General features: G+C 39.5%; 1 protein-coding gene across 1 annotated transcript in view; it reads left to right on the forward strand.

The window, feature by feature from the left end:
• Positions 1-19,869, forward strand: part of LOC108579756 (sushi, von Willebrand factor type A, EGF and pentraxin domain-containing protein 1) — a 52,081-nt gene that overhangs the window by 14,497 nt on the left and 17,715 nt on the right. The window contains 13 exon segments of the mRNA XM_017943364.1: positions 5,554-5,629; positions 8,571-8,604; positions 13,667-13,748; positions 14,431-14,597; positions 15,657-15,797; positions 15,888-16,117; positions 16,611-16,964; positions 17,162-17,536; positions 17,601-17,769; positions 18,147-18,509; positions 18,860-19,042; positions 19,119-19,295; positions 19,416-19,618. Of these exon segments, the coding sequence (XP_017798853.1) occupies positions 5,558-5,629; positions 8,571-8,604; positions 13,667-13,748; positions 14,431-14,597; positions 15,657-15,797; positions 15,888-16,117; positions 16,611-16,964; positions 17,162-17,536; positions 17,601-17,769; positions 18,147-18,509; positions 18,860-19,042; positions 19,119-19,295; positions 19,416-19,618 (2,550 nt within the window). The 5' untranslated portion in view covers positions 5,554-5,557.

The raw sequence follows: 19,869 nt of genomic DNA on the forward strand, positions 1-19,869 counted from the left end.
TCAAAGTGCAACCAAAATGGCGACCATCACCAAAGTACCCTCAACTCTGCTAATTTCAATCTAAACACCGTTTGTTTCATTTTTCTGCGTTTACAGTGCTCGTATCGTTCACAAATGTCTCAATTTCACGTCGGATACTCGCACAAGTTGATTCAAAGCGGAATCGCGCGCGTTTTCACGCTGGAGGAACGTCGAATCGCGGCTGGGAGTCGTTGCTCGGTTTTTACACGCACCGTTTCGTGCTGGCAAACCAGGAAATCCGAATACTTTCTAGCACTGACCTACAGACGTGGATCGCGATTCTCCTCTGTCTCGTCTTTTTTGCTCCGGACACATCTTAGCGAAGCGTGATTATCCAGAAGCGTTAATGAGGCGTGGGCCAAAGCGTTTCGACGCTTCAACGATCTTCCTACGATTTAATTAGCTTTTACTCGGTAGTACCACTTCTCGTGCTCTGTTTTTCCTTCGTTTATATCAGTGTTGCTGCTCGTTGTGAGGATGTGTTGAAATTTCCTCTGTTGCGGAACGATCGAGTTCCGTAATTTCACGGTTTTAATAATCGTGAAGCAAGTTCGATGGTCGTGGATGTTGCAGTCTCAGATATGGTTGAAGGTTGGTTTCAATTTTCCAATTTGAATCACTTCTTTGCTGTTTCAAAAATTTCCTCAATCATTCAGTAATTTTTTAAACTTGAATTCTATTTCACGTCGTTTCGTTCAATTAGAAGAAAAAATTAACCTCAATGTGGTTCTGCAGTTTCATATTTTGCATCATTTCAGAAGTTGCTCTGTTGGTAAATTCGAATCTTAATTAGTACAAAACACGCAACATTATTTCTCTGTAATTTCGAATAATTTTCATGATTTTTTCTTCGATAATATTATAAGTACACCTGAGAGTATGCTTACAGATCAAATTCACGACTGAACTTTCGTAACTTCGATTCGAATCTCGTCGTCATTTTCTGTGATTCCTGTTCAAGTTTAATTAGCACTATGTAAATCAACGAAGGTGTCGATGGAACGAGCTACAGTGCGAATTGAGGACTTCATGCTGAAAGAAGCATAAACGCCCCGTAGCAACAACTCCAGTCTTAATTTGATATACTCTAATTGCCGCGTTGAGGTAACTTGTGATACGCGTCTGCGATCTTCTCTCTTTCTACTCTAAAAACTGCCATTTTCTTCACTTCGACAATCTTGAGGTTTACCTTTGAAAAACTGCAGGTAACCTTCAAAACTTAACTGAAAAATTAATAAAAAGTATACCATAAACATCTTAACCCTCTATAACGCCACGTGACTTGGAAGTTACATATTTATTTATCTATATTTTACAATCTCATTTTATTTATTGTCACATTCTCATAATAATTATTTTTTTATTAAAATCAAGAAAGATGATAAAAATGTTTTTAGTAAAATCGTAATCAACCGTAATTTTTCTCCTCGCGAACGAAGCAAAATCAGGTTACAGAGTGTTAACGATACAAAAGAATTCCGACCGGTCCACTAACAACGGAATAATTTAAAGTGATTAATTAAATAACTTAATTAATTCAATTAATTTAACGAACACTCCTATTTCCAAATTTAAATTCCAATCTACGATTAAAATGGGAATTCCTCTTCAACACCGTGCAAACAAAATTCCATTCGCCCGTAACATCGTTCCGCGATAATGTTCCACGAAAAAAAAAAACCGTTCCAGCCTGAATACGTTAATATCAAGGTGCAGCCTTAAAGTGCACAGAAACCACGGGAATTAAACGCGTTCGGAAAAAGTTGCGTTGCACAAGTACAGAGTTGCACACGTGCAACGCACACGCACCCGGGTTCGCGCGACTCGTCGCGACTAATTGCGGGCCCGCGTGTGACGCAATCGCTCGCGGGCTCGTGGGAAGCGCGATACACACCCACGGACCCGTGGAAGCCGCCGCAAGGATCGCGAAAGTTTATTATTTCGTTGCGGAGAGTTCATCGCCGTTAGACGCGCGCCTTTATGCAACGCTCCATTGTTCAATTGGCGACGTTTGCCAAGCCGAAATGCATCATCGGGCGGCCATACACGCCTTTGCCACTATTTGGAAACTCTGTGGGCTTCTGAAAGGAAATGGGTGTCTCGGGAATTGATATTGAGTAGGTTTGAGGGTTTCGCAATGGTTGTGGAATTTGATTAGCGCCTTTTACGGGTTTCCTGGGAGATTTAGGGTAGTTTGGACATTTTTCTGTTGGTAGCAAAATGTGAGGATATTTTTTCAAATAATTCAGCTATGGAACTATTGAGAAATTTTTGAGGATTTTGTGAAATTTGGGGCAATTTAAGAATTTTTCGAGGATTCTGCGAGATTTGGGGCAATTTAAGAATTTCTTCAATGACAGCAAAGTGTGAGACGATATTTATAAATGATTGAGCAGTGATTCTTTTCGGAAATTACAATTTTTTTAATTTTTGGGGGGTTCTTAGAAGATTTGAGAGTATTTTGGAATTTTTTGAGCGACGGTGAGGTATGAGGCTGTTTTTTTGAATAGTTAGGCTATAATGTTGTGGGAAATTTTTAGGTTCAGAATTCTTTTGGGATCGTGTGAGATTTAGGGCAATTTTGAAATTTTTTGAATGATGGCAAGGTGTGAGAGAATTTTTGAAAATGGTTGTGCAGTGATACTTTTGGGAGGTATTCTACTTGGATACACGTAGTACACATGTAAATATGTATATATGTACGTCTAATTAGAAACTTTCAAAAATTTGTGAAAGTATGGTGATGCGCCTTGTCCACACACTTTTCTATTTACGTAGAGCATTAATACTTTCATCTTCCTAAGTTGGTAATAAAACACTTCCACTTTGAAATATGAGGCTTCTTCATTCATTCTGAAGCCTGTTTGACCCATTGACTACTACTGTACCTTCAGTGATTTGAGAAAACACTTTCGAGGAATTTAGGTATCAATCCTGATTTAAACAATGACTACCACAATAATACTTCTCACACTTTTTACCTACAAATGATAAACAATCATTACAGTAAATCACAAATAAAAAAAGAAAATGAAAAATACAAAGACAGTAAAAATAATTAACTATCACCCCGAACAATATTTATTTTTCTTCAAAATCTTCTTTTTATAATACATCACAGTGAAAATGACAAAAAAAAAAAAAAAAACACCATTGGACAATTAAAATCCTAAAAATTCTAAAAAATCACGCTAACCGTTAACACTAAAAGCCAATCGAAACCCCATACAAGTTCCCAAGCAATCTCAAACAACAGTAAAAGTAATGACTCGAAGAAACCTCGACATCCGTCTCCGAAGAGTTAATTAAGCAGAAACGTACAATGCAACAGCGAAGTGCTCGATAACAGTAACGGTACCAACTGCTGATGGAACCACCTGCTTGTTCTTTTCTCTCTTTCTCCCTCTCTTGAAAAGTGTAATTAGGTCGTTCCTCTAATCGTCAATTCACACGATAGATATATTTATTCCCAATCACTGTTGACCTCCACGTGCACTCGTGTTCTTCTCGCGTTTAGGATCGCTGAAAGAAGACCGGAAAAATAGATAGCTGCAATCGGCAGGAAGTCTGTATCGTTTAGGTTAGCCACGCTGAGATTACAATTACGCTCACGGGAAATTTCTCTGGAATACATGGTGTCGAACGTTCACCAGTTTGTCGATTATCGGTGTAGGTATAACGGTTTCCTCGTGGATCCGCCATGTGCGTCTTCGATTCGTCGGAGAAATCGAAGTCGATGGCCTTTCGTTCAGCTCGGTTCTGATGGCTCGTTTAATTAAGTAGGTGAGAAAACAAAAAAGGGAAAGATTTCTCACTGGAGCTTATTTTCGCGAAATTGTGAAAATTGATTTTCAGCTAGATTAACCTTAGTACAGCCTTTGGGTCTTTTTTGACCCGTCGCTTAATAACTTTTGCTGTTAACGAATTTTTGTTCCCTTAACGCTGTATTAAAAGCTTATTGTTTCGGTTCACATGGCGTTCTGGTAACAACAATTGTTACGCATAAGGTCTTTGGGTCTTTTTAGACCTAACACCTTAACCCTACAGCGGGTCTTCGGGTCTTTTTTGACCCACCGCCTTTTTATATTTTTAGTCATTTTTGGTTAACATTATTTTAAACGTTTATTGTCTAGGTTCACATGTCGCGTTGGAAATAAAAATGATTACGCATAAGGTCTTAGGTCCTTTTTCACCCAAAAGTCTTAAGTGTACAGTCAAAACGAAGACCGCTCTAGGGTTAAGTATAGGTGTAATGGAACGGAAGAACGCATTAGGGTTAATGGATTGAGACGAGAGACGTTTTATCATGAAGTTATCCTTAAAAATCGTAGTGACAATTCTCAAACGATAATTTTGGAGTAATTTTAGTAAATAAGAAAGTATATTATTTGAAAAATTTGTAGTCTTTCCTTTCTTTTTATTTACACGAGTGATTGTTTCGTTTTTCACCCAAAATCATCGTTAAAAAGTATGTAGTACAATCCGTGTTCCGCGTCGGGGATTATCCGTGTGTAGTGAGTGCAACGTCACTAAATAATAACTTGATGTCCACGAAGATTTATCACGCTTCTCGGTTACGCGGCAAGGTATGCAACTGCTGTGCCACAATTCAACCGCAGAAACCGTAAGGAATTTTATGGGAACCGGTGTATATCCTATACATAGAACAATCTTATCTTCCGTATGTTTTCCAGCGCACGATAAACCTCGTTGAACTTTGCATTTAAATGTTAACGTTAACGAGCTTCGATCTGCGTTTCTTGGTATGCTTCCACTTTAACATTTCTCCAACGCTTCAACGACCAATAAGAAGAATTAAACAGAAATGAAATTAGAGAATTTTAAAAAATTTCGTAATTCTATGCAGAAGATTTGATAATGCTTTACGAGAAAATTCGACGCATCTTAAGAAGAAAACGATACGTCTTTCAAGTCTGTTAAGCATTGAAGTCTCCCGAACGTTCGAATGCAAACGTTGCAGCAATCGTCGAGATAATTTCACTTTCTCTAATTATCCTCTCGTTTCTAACGATTCCCAACAATTGCTCTGTTTGAGAACGAAGATGTTTAATTCGTAATTACGACAGGAAATAGGATTTCAACATTGTGAACGGGACAAAAGGGAGATCTGTTTCAATATTCTATTAACAGCAGTGAAACGTGTACCGTCTATTAAATACAAGACACATCTCTCTCGCTTTGGCAACTGAACACAATCGTGGAATTTCGAATAGAATGAAAATTGTTTACTCGATGTGTTTCCCTTTTTTCTCGTTCGAATGAAAAGAGAAAAAAAGAAAACACTTCACATTTCAGGCTATTTTAAAGTGTTAACTACGTTCGTGTATAAATTATGCATTTCGAAAGTGTCAAGGTCTGCACGCCGTCCTCGAGCCACACTGTGTAGTATATACACTTTGTTCAAACATTTGCATCTCATGTTTTCCTTCCACGACCCGCACAAAAATCGAACCAAGTCGATGCTAATGAACAGCCTGTTTAAACAGACCGCCTTCTTTTTCTCTGTTACAGGAATATGCTGATAAGAGAATTGGCGGCCGTGTGGGTCGCCGTCCTCTTGTGCCATCTTCAGCTAACGGAGTCTCAGGTGAGCGCTCGATTATTATTCCACTATGGCTTTTCGATGACATCGCGGCCTGCATTGTTTCACACGTGCGACGCTCTGCAAAGTGTACCGCACGAAATCAGGTCGAAAAGTCACCGTGCAGATATTCTCTTCCCCGAGCTCGTCATATCTCCTTACTTTGCACATTTTGTTTTTATTATAACACCTATGTGCACTTTAACGAGAATCGCGCTTCGATGTGTAAGATACAGCGGCATTCTTCGTACGACGCGATTCGTGTCACTTGCATAATAATATATCGTTCGACGGTAAGCATATTGATCTTTGAGAAAATCCTCCGTGGGTCATCGATCACTCACTTACCGAAACCCATTTTTCGAACTGTATCGCGGAACTATATTATAGAATACTCAAAATACGCGGCTGAATTAAAAATCCTCCGTGGGTCACCGGTGACCCACACACCAAAAGCTACTTTTTCAACTATATCGCAAAACTACACTCCAGTATACTCAAGATGCGCGTCTCAATTAAAAATCCTTCATGGGTCACAAGTGACCCGCGTACCAAAGTCCCACGAAAAACCATTTTTCGAACTATGTCGCCAAGCTATTCTCAAAAATACTCTCAATTCGCAGCTGAATGAAAAGTCCTCCGTGGCCCACGCAGATGGACACGTGAAAAATCATTCGATAAAAAAAAAAAAAGAAAGAAAATACTTGCAAGGAATAATTCGAGACTGTTGATTCACACGCGATCCTAGGAAAGTCACGCGAGGGCAATCGAGATTTCTCGAGTGGAAAAGAGTATTCGGTGTGCCAGGAGGGCATCGGGAATCCTCCTTTCGAGATAACAGCTCGCCTAGAATTCTTGAGAAATTGAGTCGGGGGATTATGAAGTAATTGGCATGTCGGCCCCACGGGAGTTAGCATTGGCTGGCCGTTCGCGCGGGACGTGCACGGTGGCGTGTGTGAGGTGAAAGTGAATTTCAACTTGGGCCCGTACGTTCTGTACGTATGTACACGCGTGTGCCCTATCCGACGCGCAAACAATGTTACCAACTGTGTACAGTTGCAACATTTTATGGTATAGGAAGTGTCAACACGGCGGGGAAAGGCCGCTCGTGCGGCTCTCGACGCGAAAAACCCGATTCAGAGTCGCTTGTACCGATCTTGTATCTCTATAATGTTTCATGCTCGCCTAGCAAATTATTCTATTCGTGTTTATTATTTCTTTTCTCTGTCGTACAATTTGTCGATCGAAAATTTTCGTGTACGCAGGTACATTACAGTTGTAAATTTTGTACATGTCCATCTTTACGTACAGTTTTATTACTTTTTAATAAAATATTGAATAAATTTTGTGGAAGTAATTTCTTTCGATTTTCGTACGTTTATAACATTCCCTTTTTAATATTTCTTGGAAAATCAGCTACTTAAATGTCTTAAAAAAAACATTTGCTGGCGCGTTTGAGTAAGTAAAAATGCATAAGAAACACCTGGGAATTTTTCCGAATATTCTTCGGTGAAACGTGTAAAAGTTTGGACAAGAACCACAGAATACCGTGCGGCGGTAATTGTCGCCCAATGGAATTCCACCGTTCGTTTCTCCTCTCACGACTCGCGTCGTCTCCCTCAGGAATGCAGTCACCGTTATGTCACTGATATTCTGGTATATACGCGAAGAAAACTCACGAGAAGCCACGTTGCCTCTTTCCGGCGAACCGATGGGCGCAAAACCGAGATCTTCCGCTAGATTGGCCTCGTTCACTTTCTCCCGTGGAATAACAATACCGTTTTACTTCGAGCACTGCGTGGATCATTTCACGCTTGCACGTAGATTCGTAGTCGAAAAACCGAAGGAAAAGAAACGAAAAAAGGAAGAAGAAACTGTTCACAGTCGTGACAACTGTGTCTTTTTATGTAATCGACGTCGTAACACGCGTCGACAGAAACGTCCTCGGGTTTCGTCACTGGTCGAGATGTGAAATTGTAGCGAGTAATAATTCACCATGTGTGAAACGTGAAAATTAATTCGTTTTCCTTAGAATGGAGCAATTTATGGGGCAGATGCAGACGTATCGATAGATAGTGTTACGTGTGATGTTGGAGGGACTGAATGGTATCGGTGGGAATGGGGTGAATGGAGTTCGATTATGTGCTGATTTGTTTTGCATACGAAAACTAGTTCTTAGGAACTGGACGAGGTAAATTTGTAGAAACTACGAGGATTTTATTTTTTTATTGATTTTGAAAGATGAGGTGTTGGTTCAATTATTACATAAAATTGATATAAATTTTAATTAGTAATTTAAGTGAAGTCACAGGTGTAACGTAGAATTAACCCTTTCGTGACTGACTGTGAGTTACTCTTTACCGAATGAGAAATTTATTTGAAAAAATGGGAAGATTGATATAAATTTCAATAATACGTTTTTTTTTTCAAATTTGTCATTGATCATCATGCCTATAACGAATGCTAAATTGAGATCAATTTATGTTCGAGTACACAAGTGAGGCTTATACGTCCCATTAATCACGAAAGGGTTAACACGTCCACGTTCAGATGATGAATTAATTTATATCAAAATGGCAGCAAAGTTTTATCTAATTTACTAAATAAAATTTCTTTTATTTCACTAGTTTTATAAAGTTATGGTAAAAGTTTGTCAAGTCCCAAAAATTCTATAATATACAAAATATATAATAAAAGCTACAAGAGATTAACCAATTCCAAGAACAGACCGCTTTTCTTCGTTCCACAAAACGAACAACAATTTTCAAACACCTGTACGACAGTCCAAATGCAAGAAAGTGCAACAAATTGTAAAATTTATTGCACCGAATTCCTGTCACTTTAGCCAGAACGAAACTTGGCTAAAGTGACATGGAATGGTCAGCTATATCCTGAGTTACAACGCCATAAACCGCTTCTAACGCGTTATTACGTTTCTTTGTTACAGGTTCCTGCCACAAATGTCTTCACCTGTCCGAATGGTGAGTAACTCGGAAATATTTCTTCTATTTTTCTCCGTAGTCACTGCAGCAGGTATATGTACATAATTCTGTTTCGAAGCCAGGACCTTTGGCTACCTTGAAAAGGTCGCACCTGGTGGTCCTGTACCTGGCCAGGTAGACTGTTAAACGCATGGGCCGAGGTCGTGCTTTAAAACGCTTCAAGGCGGCTACGCATTGTACGACCTCGGTCCAGGGACTCAGCCAATCGCCCTCCACCAACGTGGAACCTTTTTTTCTCGACAAATATAGGCGTCCTCCGTGTAGATTAACAACCATATCTTGCGCCTTTGACTTTGACCATATTTCCTTAAGTCGGATTTAGCGAAATTTTTGTCAGATGTTGATTTGTAGATGTCTGAGTACACTGACAAACTCAGGAATATTTTAGATACTATGTAGCAGGGATTAGACTAAGAAAGTGGTGTAGTAAGGTTTCGGTTAGACGTTTGGTTGAATTAATTTTGTTTGAAATATATTCATTTCTTAAAATTTTATTCATTGTTTACTAGTGAATGCGGACTGATTATAATGAAACAACGAATATGACTTACATAGTGAAAGTTTAAACTATTTATAAATTGAGTGACTTTAAAAAATACTGTGCTGATTGAAGCTTAATTTATAAATTCAGTTACTTCAATTGCAAAATTTAAATCTCCCAAGATTCGTTTAAAAATAGACCCATAAACATTTGGCAGAAGTTAAATGAAATTCCGATAAATTGTCGAAAAAGGGAGTCATGAAAGTTCTTACATATAAAATTTGTCAGAAATTTGTTAAAATTTCAAAAAATATTTCTACGCATGAGGTTCGACAGAAATTGATTGAAATTTCCAAAAATTGTCAAGAAAGGGAGTTATGAATATTCCTATATACGTATAACGTTCAACAGAAATCGATTAAAATTGGAAAAAATGGCCAGAAAAGGGAGTCATAAATATTTCTACGTACAAGATTCGACAGAACTTATCTTTCGGCCTTCGACGAATTTTTCTCTCAACATCAAAGTCCAACGAGAAGTAAATTATTCAGGCCTTCGAGAAGCGACGAACGGTGTGCTTCCAAGGCCTACGACAGGGACCAGCAGATTAAAATAAAGTTGTTTTCGAAGCTCTGACGCTGGATTCTTGCATCGGAAAGCGAGCAATTCGTTTGTTGCCGGCAAGTCCGGCTCGATCGAACTTGAAACGTCTGGAATGCACGCGACAGAACACGGTTAACGATCAAGTAGCTTCATACTGGTACGTGCAACCTACTTAATTGCACTGCCAGTAACGAGGAAAAGTGGAGCAACGTTACGAATGGCCGAACTCTTATCCTCATTGTCCCTTGCGTGATTTATTCGCCATACGTGTCTCGCCACGGTATTCCTTGACCGTTCGCAGAAATTCGTGCAACATACAAAATCCACTGCGATTCGTGGTATAATTTCGAATATGTTAATTTTCCCTTTTTCATTATTCGAACTTCGTTATTCAATTATTCGTCATTTTTCTAATTAGTAGCATGAGGCTACCATAATCTCATTTTAAGAATTGCATACACCTTGAAACTTAAAATAAGAAAACAATTTTCTGATTTTTAAAACTTGACCAATTTTTCTCCTCAGTCATAGAGAAACAGGAAAATGATTCTCTGATGTTTCCAATTTTCAACCAATCTTTCTCCTCAGCTACAGTGAAAAAGGGAAACGATTTTCCAATTTTTCTCCTGAGCCGTAGAGAAAAAGGAAAATGATTTTCTGATATTTCCAATTTTTCTCCTCAGTAAAAAAGGAAAACGATATTCCAATGTTTTCTCCTCAGCCATGGAGAAAGAGGAAAATGATTCTCTAACATTTCCAATTTTCATCCAATTTTTTTCCTCAGTTCAATGAGAAAAATTTCGATACAACGCAATTTCCACCGGATCTTTCAATAATTTCTAGCTAAATATAATCCCTCGAAGCTCTCCTCATAGCTGAAAACGTCAAAAACGAACACAAAGCTAGTTCCTCGTCAAGTTACACCCCCTCGAGCGTAACCTTAAAGGCTTCCATTCCCGATGCACTGGAAATATCCTGCACGTCCTCGAGGACGAGCTAAAGGTAGGCAGCTGGCCCAAAATTCTCGACCTGCTACACAATAATGACCATACAGTTGCCACAAGATCGCCACAGGTAGAGCATGGAAGCAGGGGGCGTGGGGGCCAGGGGCCGAGGCGGCTTTCCTAAACTGTGAATCCTTCTCCTTCTCCTCTTCCTTCTGATGCTGCTTCTTCTCGTTCGTGGCCACAGCACGTTGGCACAGGAACGATCCTAAAAATACACGGTTCTTCCACCTTCCACACTCTCTTCTCAAACGGGATTCCAAAATGTGGAGCATCCGGCAACGACCGATTATCCACCGACGATTCTTATCGATAGAGGCTGGATAGAGATCACGTCAGCTGGTAGGCTTCTTAAGTTCCGTTAAGCGACACATGCAGCCTCGTTTGTGGATTTTTCAGGTGTGATGCTGTGGTGGGAGCATTATCGAGGAATTAGGTGAACTTTACAGGCCAGAGAAATTTAAAATTGAATACGTGAGTTCCTCTTCAATTGCCAGATAAAGTGCACTCGCGAACTTGTTCGTTAATTTTTAAATTAGCGCAGAGAATTTTTCGCAATGAAGAATTTAGAATTGGGTAGGTGAATTATTTTTTAAATTATCAAATATGCACGCGAAGAATAGTTCGCGAATTAGGATGATAGGAGAGATGTTGAGGAATTAAGTGAAGTTTAGAGACGAGACTTTCAGAGAATTTTTCGCAGTGAAGAATTTAGAATTGGGTAGGTGAATTGTTCATCAATTGTCAGATAAAGCGCACTTGCAGCTGAATCGAGAAATGGTAATAGGTGCGAGGAGAGCCGCATACTCGGTATAAACATGGCTGTTTGACCTTTTAAAAGAAAGGAAGCCGGTCACCGTGTCTTTCTTGGCGAGTTCAACGCAAGCTGCATCGAGAAATCGCATGAATATAAAAGTCATCCTCAATACAATGACCCTAAAGATTGGTCCATAACAACCTGTCAGAGTACCTTTGGACCAATTCTGATTCTTTCGCTACAAACAGATTTCACAAGTGTATACAGCAGTGGTGGCTCGTCCATAAGGGCTGCGCCCATCCAGTATAAAAAGAAAGTTCCTGTTTTATTATCGCGACTGTTAAATTTATATATGTATTTATCTAAAAATCTTTATTTTCTTATTTGTAATAGAATACAATATTTTTACAATATATCTAAAAATCATCAAAAACACTTTCTAAATAATTACCTTTAGTTTTATCGATGATATAATTTTTCCAATCCATATCGATCTTTTTTACGTTTATTGCTACAGCCCCACCACTACAAGTTCTTACGAGCCGCCACTGGTATGCAATATTTTTATCAGACAAAGCAACAGATATGGAAAATGGTAGCCTTTCGAGGATCAAACGGTCAACAACACGAGCACGCGAAAGATGTTTCACTCAACGACGATTCTCTTTTACAATGTGTTACCCAGCGACCTACCTTTGACTCTAGGTGCGCACACACGCTGTGTCGCACTAAAAACGATCGAGGTCGTTGTATCCGTCACTGTCTGTACAGGTCATCGTTTAACCGCGTTTCCTCCACCAAAGTTACGTCAAACGGCTTCGCCCCCTCATTGATAAGAAGAACCCCGCAAGTGCATCACTCGCTTATTAACGAAACTTTGCTAACATATGGAATTCATTAGACTGAATACGTCTGTATCCAATTTTTGAAACAGGCGGCTAATTGTTTATGAGATATTAACGGTACAAGTCAGTTACCCTTTAAATATTGAAATATATATGCCACGCCAGGTTTACATGTTTTGCTCAGGGGGCCACAAGAAAATTTTCATTACTCTGAGCATAGTATTATATTATGCTTTATTATTATTATTTTTTTTTTAATTCAAGATAATGTCCTCCAGTTAGCTACGATGTTCGGAACTTTTAGTTGACGATATTCGTTTTATTTTATTTATTCTAAACATTTGAGGCCCTCCGGTCACCGATGACCACCGTGGCCTCATCAAGGAAACCATCTCCGGTCACAGGTGTAAAAAATTTAACTTAGTTTTAGTTAAAATGTAAAAAATTTTTTTAAAAATTTGTTGTAATTATATATAAAAATAGAATAGAGAATACCGTGACTGGAGCTCACAACCCTTGAATTTGCACGCGGGTGCTTAATCGAGGAACTAACATACCTACATACATACTTTCCATAAAACTTTCTAGAAAACAAAATAACTCGATGTTGCACTTCGTTGAATTCGTCACAACAAATGCTGTAATACTACGAATAGAAAAATATAGCGTTCCATTTAAAGAAATTGACTTGACTTTGATATCTCTCCCACTACTTCACCCACACAACAATTATTTATACTACATAAGATATCCCTCCGTACCAAACAACTTTTGTACGAACATTTTTTTGGCAGCTTCAATCACAACTGTGAACCCAAATCGAAGAAAAGAATAACAAGTAAAAAATAAATTATTTGCTAATGAGATCAATGAATAAACGAATTCTATAAGTGGACAAAGTTTCGATATAATAAGTGACCGTTGCATTTAGGGAGTTCTTGTGAGTATCGATCAGGAGAGTTACGTGACTCGTCACATGATCATCCCCTGCTTAACGATAGTGATGTTCCTTGTACTACTACTCTATCTCATCCTGGATTATTGTTTGATTTATACCTTGACCATGAATTAGGGGTACCTATATTGAGAAATATTGTTTGTCATTTTACGAGACGATTGGAGTGGATGAGCATCGTAATAAATTGGGGTGGATTCCACTATAATAAATTATTAAGCTCAGAATAAGGGAACTTTTGTTACATGCTACAGGTTTGTGAAAATTGTCGAACGATCATGAATTTCGAACGAAGAAAAGTCTGATTAGACTTTGTTCAGATTCAGATGCATCTACTATGATCATGTGCATGATCGACGTGTAGCGAGAAGTATGACGCGGTTTTTTCTTGCACAGGATGGGAACTGAGAGGCATACATTGTTACAAATTCTTCAACATCAGGCACTCTTGGGAAAAGGCGGCAGAACTATGCAGAAGGTAAGTGGATCAATCGTCAATAGTCTTCTCACCGTGTTTCCTCTAGTGCACTGCTTTTTTCAAGGCTGCCATTGCTACCTTTTGCAGCTATATTACTTCAGAACACGAAATCGACGAAGTACTAAATATTTGATGATTTTTGTAAAAGGTATAGAAATCAAAAACTTTCTATACTTTCACAGTGCAACGAAATCACGAAAAATATGTATTTTTTCAACTTTTTGTTAATTATTCGAATTTTTCGTTTAGAGGATACAAACACATACTTTGTCCTATTTATGCATGACGACGTGATACAATTTATATCAAACAACGTTCAGTCTCCAAATTTTTCAATCTTACTTTTGAAACGCCCTGTGTAATTTGTATATCCGATAATTTCATCAATTTGTGTATGATTTATTTTCTATTTTATTTTTGCATTTTTCTACTTTTGACCATAATGAAACAGTAAACATTAAGCAAATGACTGTGGACGGTCTCGCGAGCAAAATTATTCATTAGCATTCAAAATTTTGCAATCGAACGAGTCTCGAACCGTTCGCTAGAGCAAGAATCTTATCCGCGATGCGGAACGTGGAAAAATGCACCGAAGGAGCACGAGGAAACTCGCGGACTCGTTGCCTTTGTTATTACACGCTAGAACGGAGCAAGAGATGGACGAATTGACGTGCGATTACAGGTACGGCAGCGAATTGATGGTGGTGGAGTCGTACAGCGAGAACAACATGTCTGCGAGCATGATCGGCCGGCATTTGGATCGTTACTGGCTCGGGCTGGCCTCCCTGGACGATTTACGGACCAACACACTCGAATCAGCCGCTGGAATGCTCGTCTCCCAATACGCTGGTTTGTAAAATCACGTTTCGCTACCGAATCTTATTTTTCACTGGCTTTTGTGTAACCCCCTTTGGTGCCAAATATGAAATTTTCATAATACGAGGGTGAGAGAAAATTTCTGCGTATGAATGATAATTTTAGGTGCTGGAAACAACTGAAGTGTGCACAGTGAAATTACGGTTCACTCAACTCGTCGAGTGTTTCAACAATGAATCTCACTTTTCACTGATTTTTTAAATCCCCTTTGGCGCCAAATATGAAATTTTCATGACGCAAGGGGTGAAAGATGAATTCAAAGAAGACATTTTAGAAGTCTCTGATTTCTTAGAATCACTTCCCTAGAATTCTCTATAACAGCAACAATAGTTCGATCCGAAATTGTGAACTGGATTGACCGTTTTTCTAATGATCGAACACACGTGCAGGCCGGCCGGTTTCCATCGGGGTCACGGAAACGCGGAACTGCGCCTTGTATACGGCACGAAGACACACTTTTCCCACAACAATGCCCAGATACCGTCGCTTTTATGTCTGTCCCGGTGCAAGCAGCAATTTACTCGTCTGGCGCACAATATATTTGCATAACATTCTCCTTGCTAAAACTAACATCCGCTATCTACTGAAAAATTCTGTCGTTTTCTACGGTGACAAACGTAACACGCCTCGTAGATTCACCTAATTGTCCTGATAATCTATATAAACCTCAAGAATAAAAATTCTTTCAAATATTATTCTTAGAACACCGAGGATTGAAACATTAAGAATTAAAGTTTGAAAAAAATACAAAACTCCAAGTATCGAAATTGAGGAGATAGGCGCAAAAAGATGCGTGAAAATTCGCGAAACAAAACCTGTGAAAAAGTAATCAATACTTTCCTTAAAGTTATTTACATACGAGCATAATTTATTTAAGCAATCTACTTTACCTAAAATAGTCCGATATGGAGCAACGTAGACGTCAGAATGTAGAATCGTGAAAAATGACAAAATCTGTGACTAAACGAGCAAAATTTCCCCGAAATTCCATCGAACGAGAAGGACAGTGACATAGTGTGTTTCGGTATTCAGGTTTCTGGGCGTCGAGGCAGCCGAATCCACAATCAGGTGAATGCGTGGACGTCGCGTTGACGGATGACCGACAAACGTGGGAGCTGACCACGTGCGAATCGTTGCTTCCTTTCATGTGTCGCGCAAACGCCTGTCCAGCTGGTAAAATTCATACGTGACTGAAATCTATTCATTACCTATGCGCCATCGACTGTATAATTTAATTACGAAATTTCACGAATATTTCTCTAGGCTCGTTTCACTGTTCCAATGGCAAGTGCGTGAACTCAGCGTTCAAGTGCGACAAACAGGATGACTGTGGAGATTTTTCAGACGAGATAGACTGCCCGAATAATTGTCAGTACTATATGGCCAGCAGCGGGGACGTCGTTGAAAGTCCTAATTATCCTCACAAATATGCACCCCTCAGCAACTGCAAGTGGACCTTGGAGGGCCCTCAAGGCCACAACATCCTTTTACAGGTACATCCTTTTACGTGACGATAATGTTTTTCTCGTCGTCATTGTGAATTTTTCTTTCACTTGTGTGGAGTGGTTGAAAATGTACAATATTTTCTGGTCGAATAACTTGAGAAATTGGTAAGTTTCGTTTTAACGATTAGGCTGACTTCGTTGGCTAGTTTGCTGGAACGAAAGTGAGAGTTTGTGAACGTTTAACCCTTTCGTGAATTATTTTTTCCAATACATTTTTGCTTAAAGGTTTAATTTTTGTCCACTGGTCACGAAAGGGTTAAGGGGAGAATATTTTTGGGAGATATTGGGGAATCTGTTGGAAGAAAATATTGAACGTCAAAAGAAACGACTATTCAAGAAAAGAAAACGATAAAACTGTGCAAATTATTCCTTTTCTATTGTTAGAATATTAAAAAAAGAAATAATAATACAGACTGCAACAGAAATGTAAGAAAAATAGTACATACTATACTGCTATAGTCAATCAATTTTTCTTTTCTAGTTCCAAGAATTTGAAACAGAAAAGAGCTTCGACATAGTACAGATCCTTGTCGGCGGCAGAACGGAGGAAAAATCGGTGAACCTAGCTACCCTATCCGGCAAGCAAGAACTCAGCAATAAGCTATTCGTATCCGCTTCGAACTTCATGATCATCAAATTCAGCACAGACTCATCTGTGGAAAGAAAAGGTTTCCGCGCTTCTTGGAAGACAGAACCGCAAACTTGCGGTGGAATTCTTCGAGCAACGCCTCAGGGACAGGTGCTCACCTCTCCTGGATATCCTCAGAATTATCCTGGAGGATTAGAGTGCCTGTACATACTGCAGGCACAGCCTGGTCGCATAATGTCACTCGAGGTGTGTAACAGAAAAGAAGTAGAAGAATAACATAAAATTGTAATTTCTCTAAATGATGATAAAAAAGTAAACTTCAAGCTTCTCTGAATGATAACAAAAAGTATATTTAAAATTTTTGTGAACGACAATAGAAAACTGAATTTTTAATTTCTCTAAATGATCAAAAATTAAACCAAGTTTCTCAACCCTTTCTCTAGATCGAAGACTTGGACCTCGAAATGAACCGCGATTACATCCTAATCAGAGACGGAGATTCCCCAATGAGTAGACCAATAGCCAGACTAACGGGAAAATCAGAAGACAATCCCATAGTGATCATGTCGACCGGAAGTAACTTGTACCTTTACTTCAAAACAAGTCTCGGTGATTCAAGAAGGGGCTTCAGTATTCGATACACGCAGGGCTGTAAAGCAACGATCATTGCAAGAAATGGAACAGTTCAATCACCCTCGTTCGGTTTGAATGATTATCCTAACAACCAAGAGTGCTTGTACCGGGTGAAAAATCCTCAGGGAGGACCGCTGTCTTTAAAGTTTGTCAACTTCAACGTTCACAAGACTGATTTCGTGCAGGTAGTTAAGAATCAATTTATTCGTCAGTCTTAAAACATGGAGTTTATCGATGTTCTTTCGGCAGATATACGATGGTCCAAACACTAACGGCCTACGTTTGCATCCTGGAAGTGGATTCACGTCTAACACGAGGCCAAAAATAACTCTGACAGCTGAGAGTGGAGAGATGCTAGTCAGATTCACATCTGATGCTCTTCATAGTAGCTCGGGATGGCAAGCAGAGTTCTCAGCAGGTATCGCGATAATATCGAAACTGTTTCTAAACACAGGCAACCCTCGTGTAATACTCTAGCTGTAGGTACATATATCACAGAAGAGTGTATCTTAGAATTTTTTGAGAGAAAACGCATAGAACCATAGAGTGACAGAATCCAGTTTCATAAAGTCATTAAAGCAATCAGGCTTTAAACATAAGATTTGAATTTTTTGGTCATTCTTCGATTTTACAGACGACACAAATTGAGCAATATTCAGTGGCTTAGTAAATAACATTTGCCAAGTCTTCAAGTAATTTTGTTGAATAAGGTTTCGTTTCACATGATACACGAGGATTACCTGTATCGGCATATACAGAACTGTTCGATTTTCTAATATTCCTGGATTTTCACAGACTGTCCACAGCTTCAGTCGGGCGAAGGAGCACTGGCTTCCAGCAGAGACACAGCCTTTGGCACAGCAGTGACGTTCTCGTGTCCCCTGGGTCAAGAATTCGCCACTGGCAAGCCGAAAATCACCACAGAGTGTCTTCCTAGTGGAAACTGGTCGGTCACGTACATTCCAAAGTGCCAAGAAGTCTATTGTGGGCCAGTACCGCAAATAGATAATGGTTTCTCCATTGGATCTTCGAATGTCACCTATAAAGGCCTGGCTACCTATCAGTGTTACGCTGGATTTGCGTTCCCTTCTGGTAGACCTACTGAAAAGATCTCTTGTATGGCTGATGGAAGATGGGAGAAGAAACCATCCTGCTTGGGTAAAGCTCCAAATGAATTGGAACTACCTAACCTGCCATAAATTCTGTTACAAGTATATTTGATGATTGTTAAAAAAGGGAAAAAGTAGGAAATGTTATAATTTCTAATTAATCAGAATTTATCAATGCGTGTGGTAACGAAAAAATTCAAGGATATTATTTGAAATGACCACTCCTCACTTTGATATAAACTTACACTCACGATTTCTAGGAATATTCGACTCGTGAACTCGTGATAATTTTATTTACAAATGAACCCTCGCAGAATTTATGACAGGACTAGGCAAATTGAAGCTGTCTAAAGGTTTGAAGAAATGAAATCAGAAATGAAGCAAAAATGATTTTCACAGCATCTCAGTGTTCTCCACTTCCTGAAGCCCCACACTCTAACATAACAATTCTAAATGGCGGTGGACGAAGCTACGGGACAATTGTTCGATTCGAGTGTGAGCCAGGATACGTGAGAACTGGACATCCCGTGATTCTCTGCATGAGCAATGGTACCTGGTCCGACGAAGTGCCAACCTGTTCTCGTGAGTGTCCAATTGTATGCAACAGGTTGCAAAATCTACGCTCACGCTTTCTACTTCATGATATTCTCTCATGTAGGTGCTAAATGTTCGTTGCAACCCACGATCAAGAATGGTTTCGTTGTGGATAGCACCAGGGAGTACTTTTATGGCGATGAAGCCAGAGTGCAATGCAACAGGGGCTACAAGTTGTCTGGTTCTAATATTATACAGTGTGGACCTAATCAGAAATTCGATAACGTGCCTACTTGCGAAGGTGAGACTGGTTTATAAGCTTGAATTGAAGTTTACGTTATTTTCGTGAGCTTCGAACCTTTTAGCGTTACTTGTGACGATTTAATGAACGATATTCAATATTCGCTGCAATGTGTTTCAGACATAAACGAATGCGCATCGAGCCAATGCGACCTGGCCTCCACGGAGTGCATCAACAATCCTGGTGCATTCACTTGCAAATGCAAACCTGGCTTCGCTCCAACCATGGAATGCAGACCAATTGGAGATCTTGGGCTAATTAACGGCGGCATCCCGGATGAGTCGATCAGTGTGTCGAGTTCTGAGAACGGCTACACCAAAACAGTGAGTGTACAAAAATTTGGATTTCTTCCTGTATACTGTCATGACCGCAACGGTGACGCGGGCACCTCCTCCTCCGGGAGGAGGTGTGCCGGAGCGGTCGATGGCAGGTAACCTTGCCATCAAACAGTCATGCGACGAAAGTCTCATGAACCCGCAAGAGACTGAGCGTAAGCTGGTGACTCTTAACTGATTTCTTAACTGTGCATCCACTATGAAAGCCAGAGGAAAAAGTATCATCTTACGACGACGTC

This window comes from Habropoda laboriosa, unplaced genomic scaffold, assembly GCF_001263275.1.
Source record: "Habropoda laboriosa isolate 0110345459 unplaced genomic scaffold, ASM126327v1 scaffold72, whole genome shotgun sequence".
Lineage (NCBI taxonomy): Eukaryota > Metazoa > Arthropoda > Insecta > Hymenoptera > Apidae > Habropoda > Habropoda laboriosa.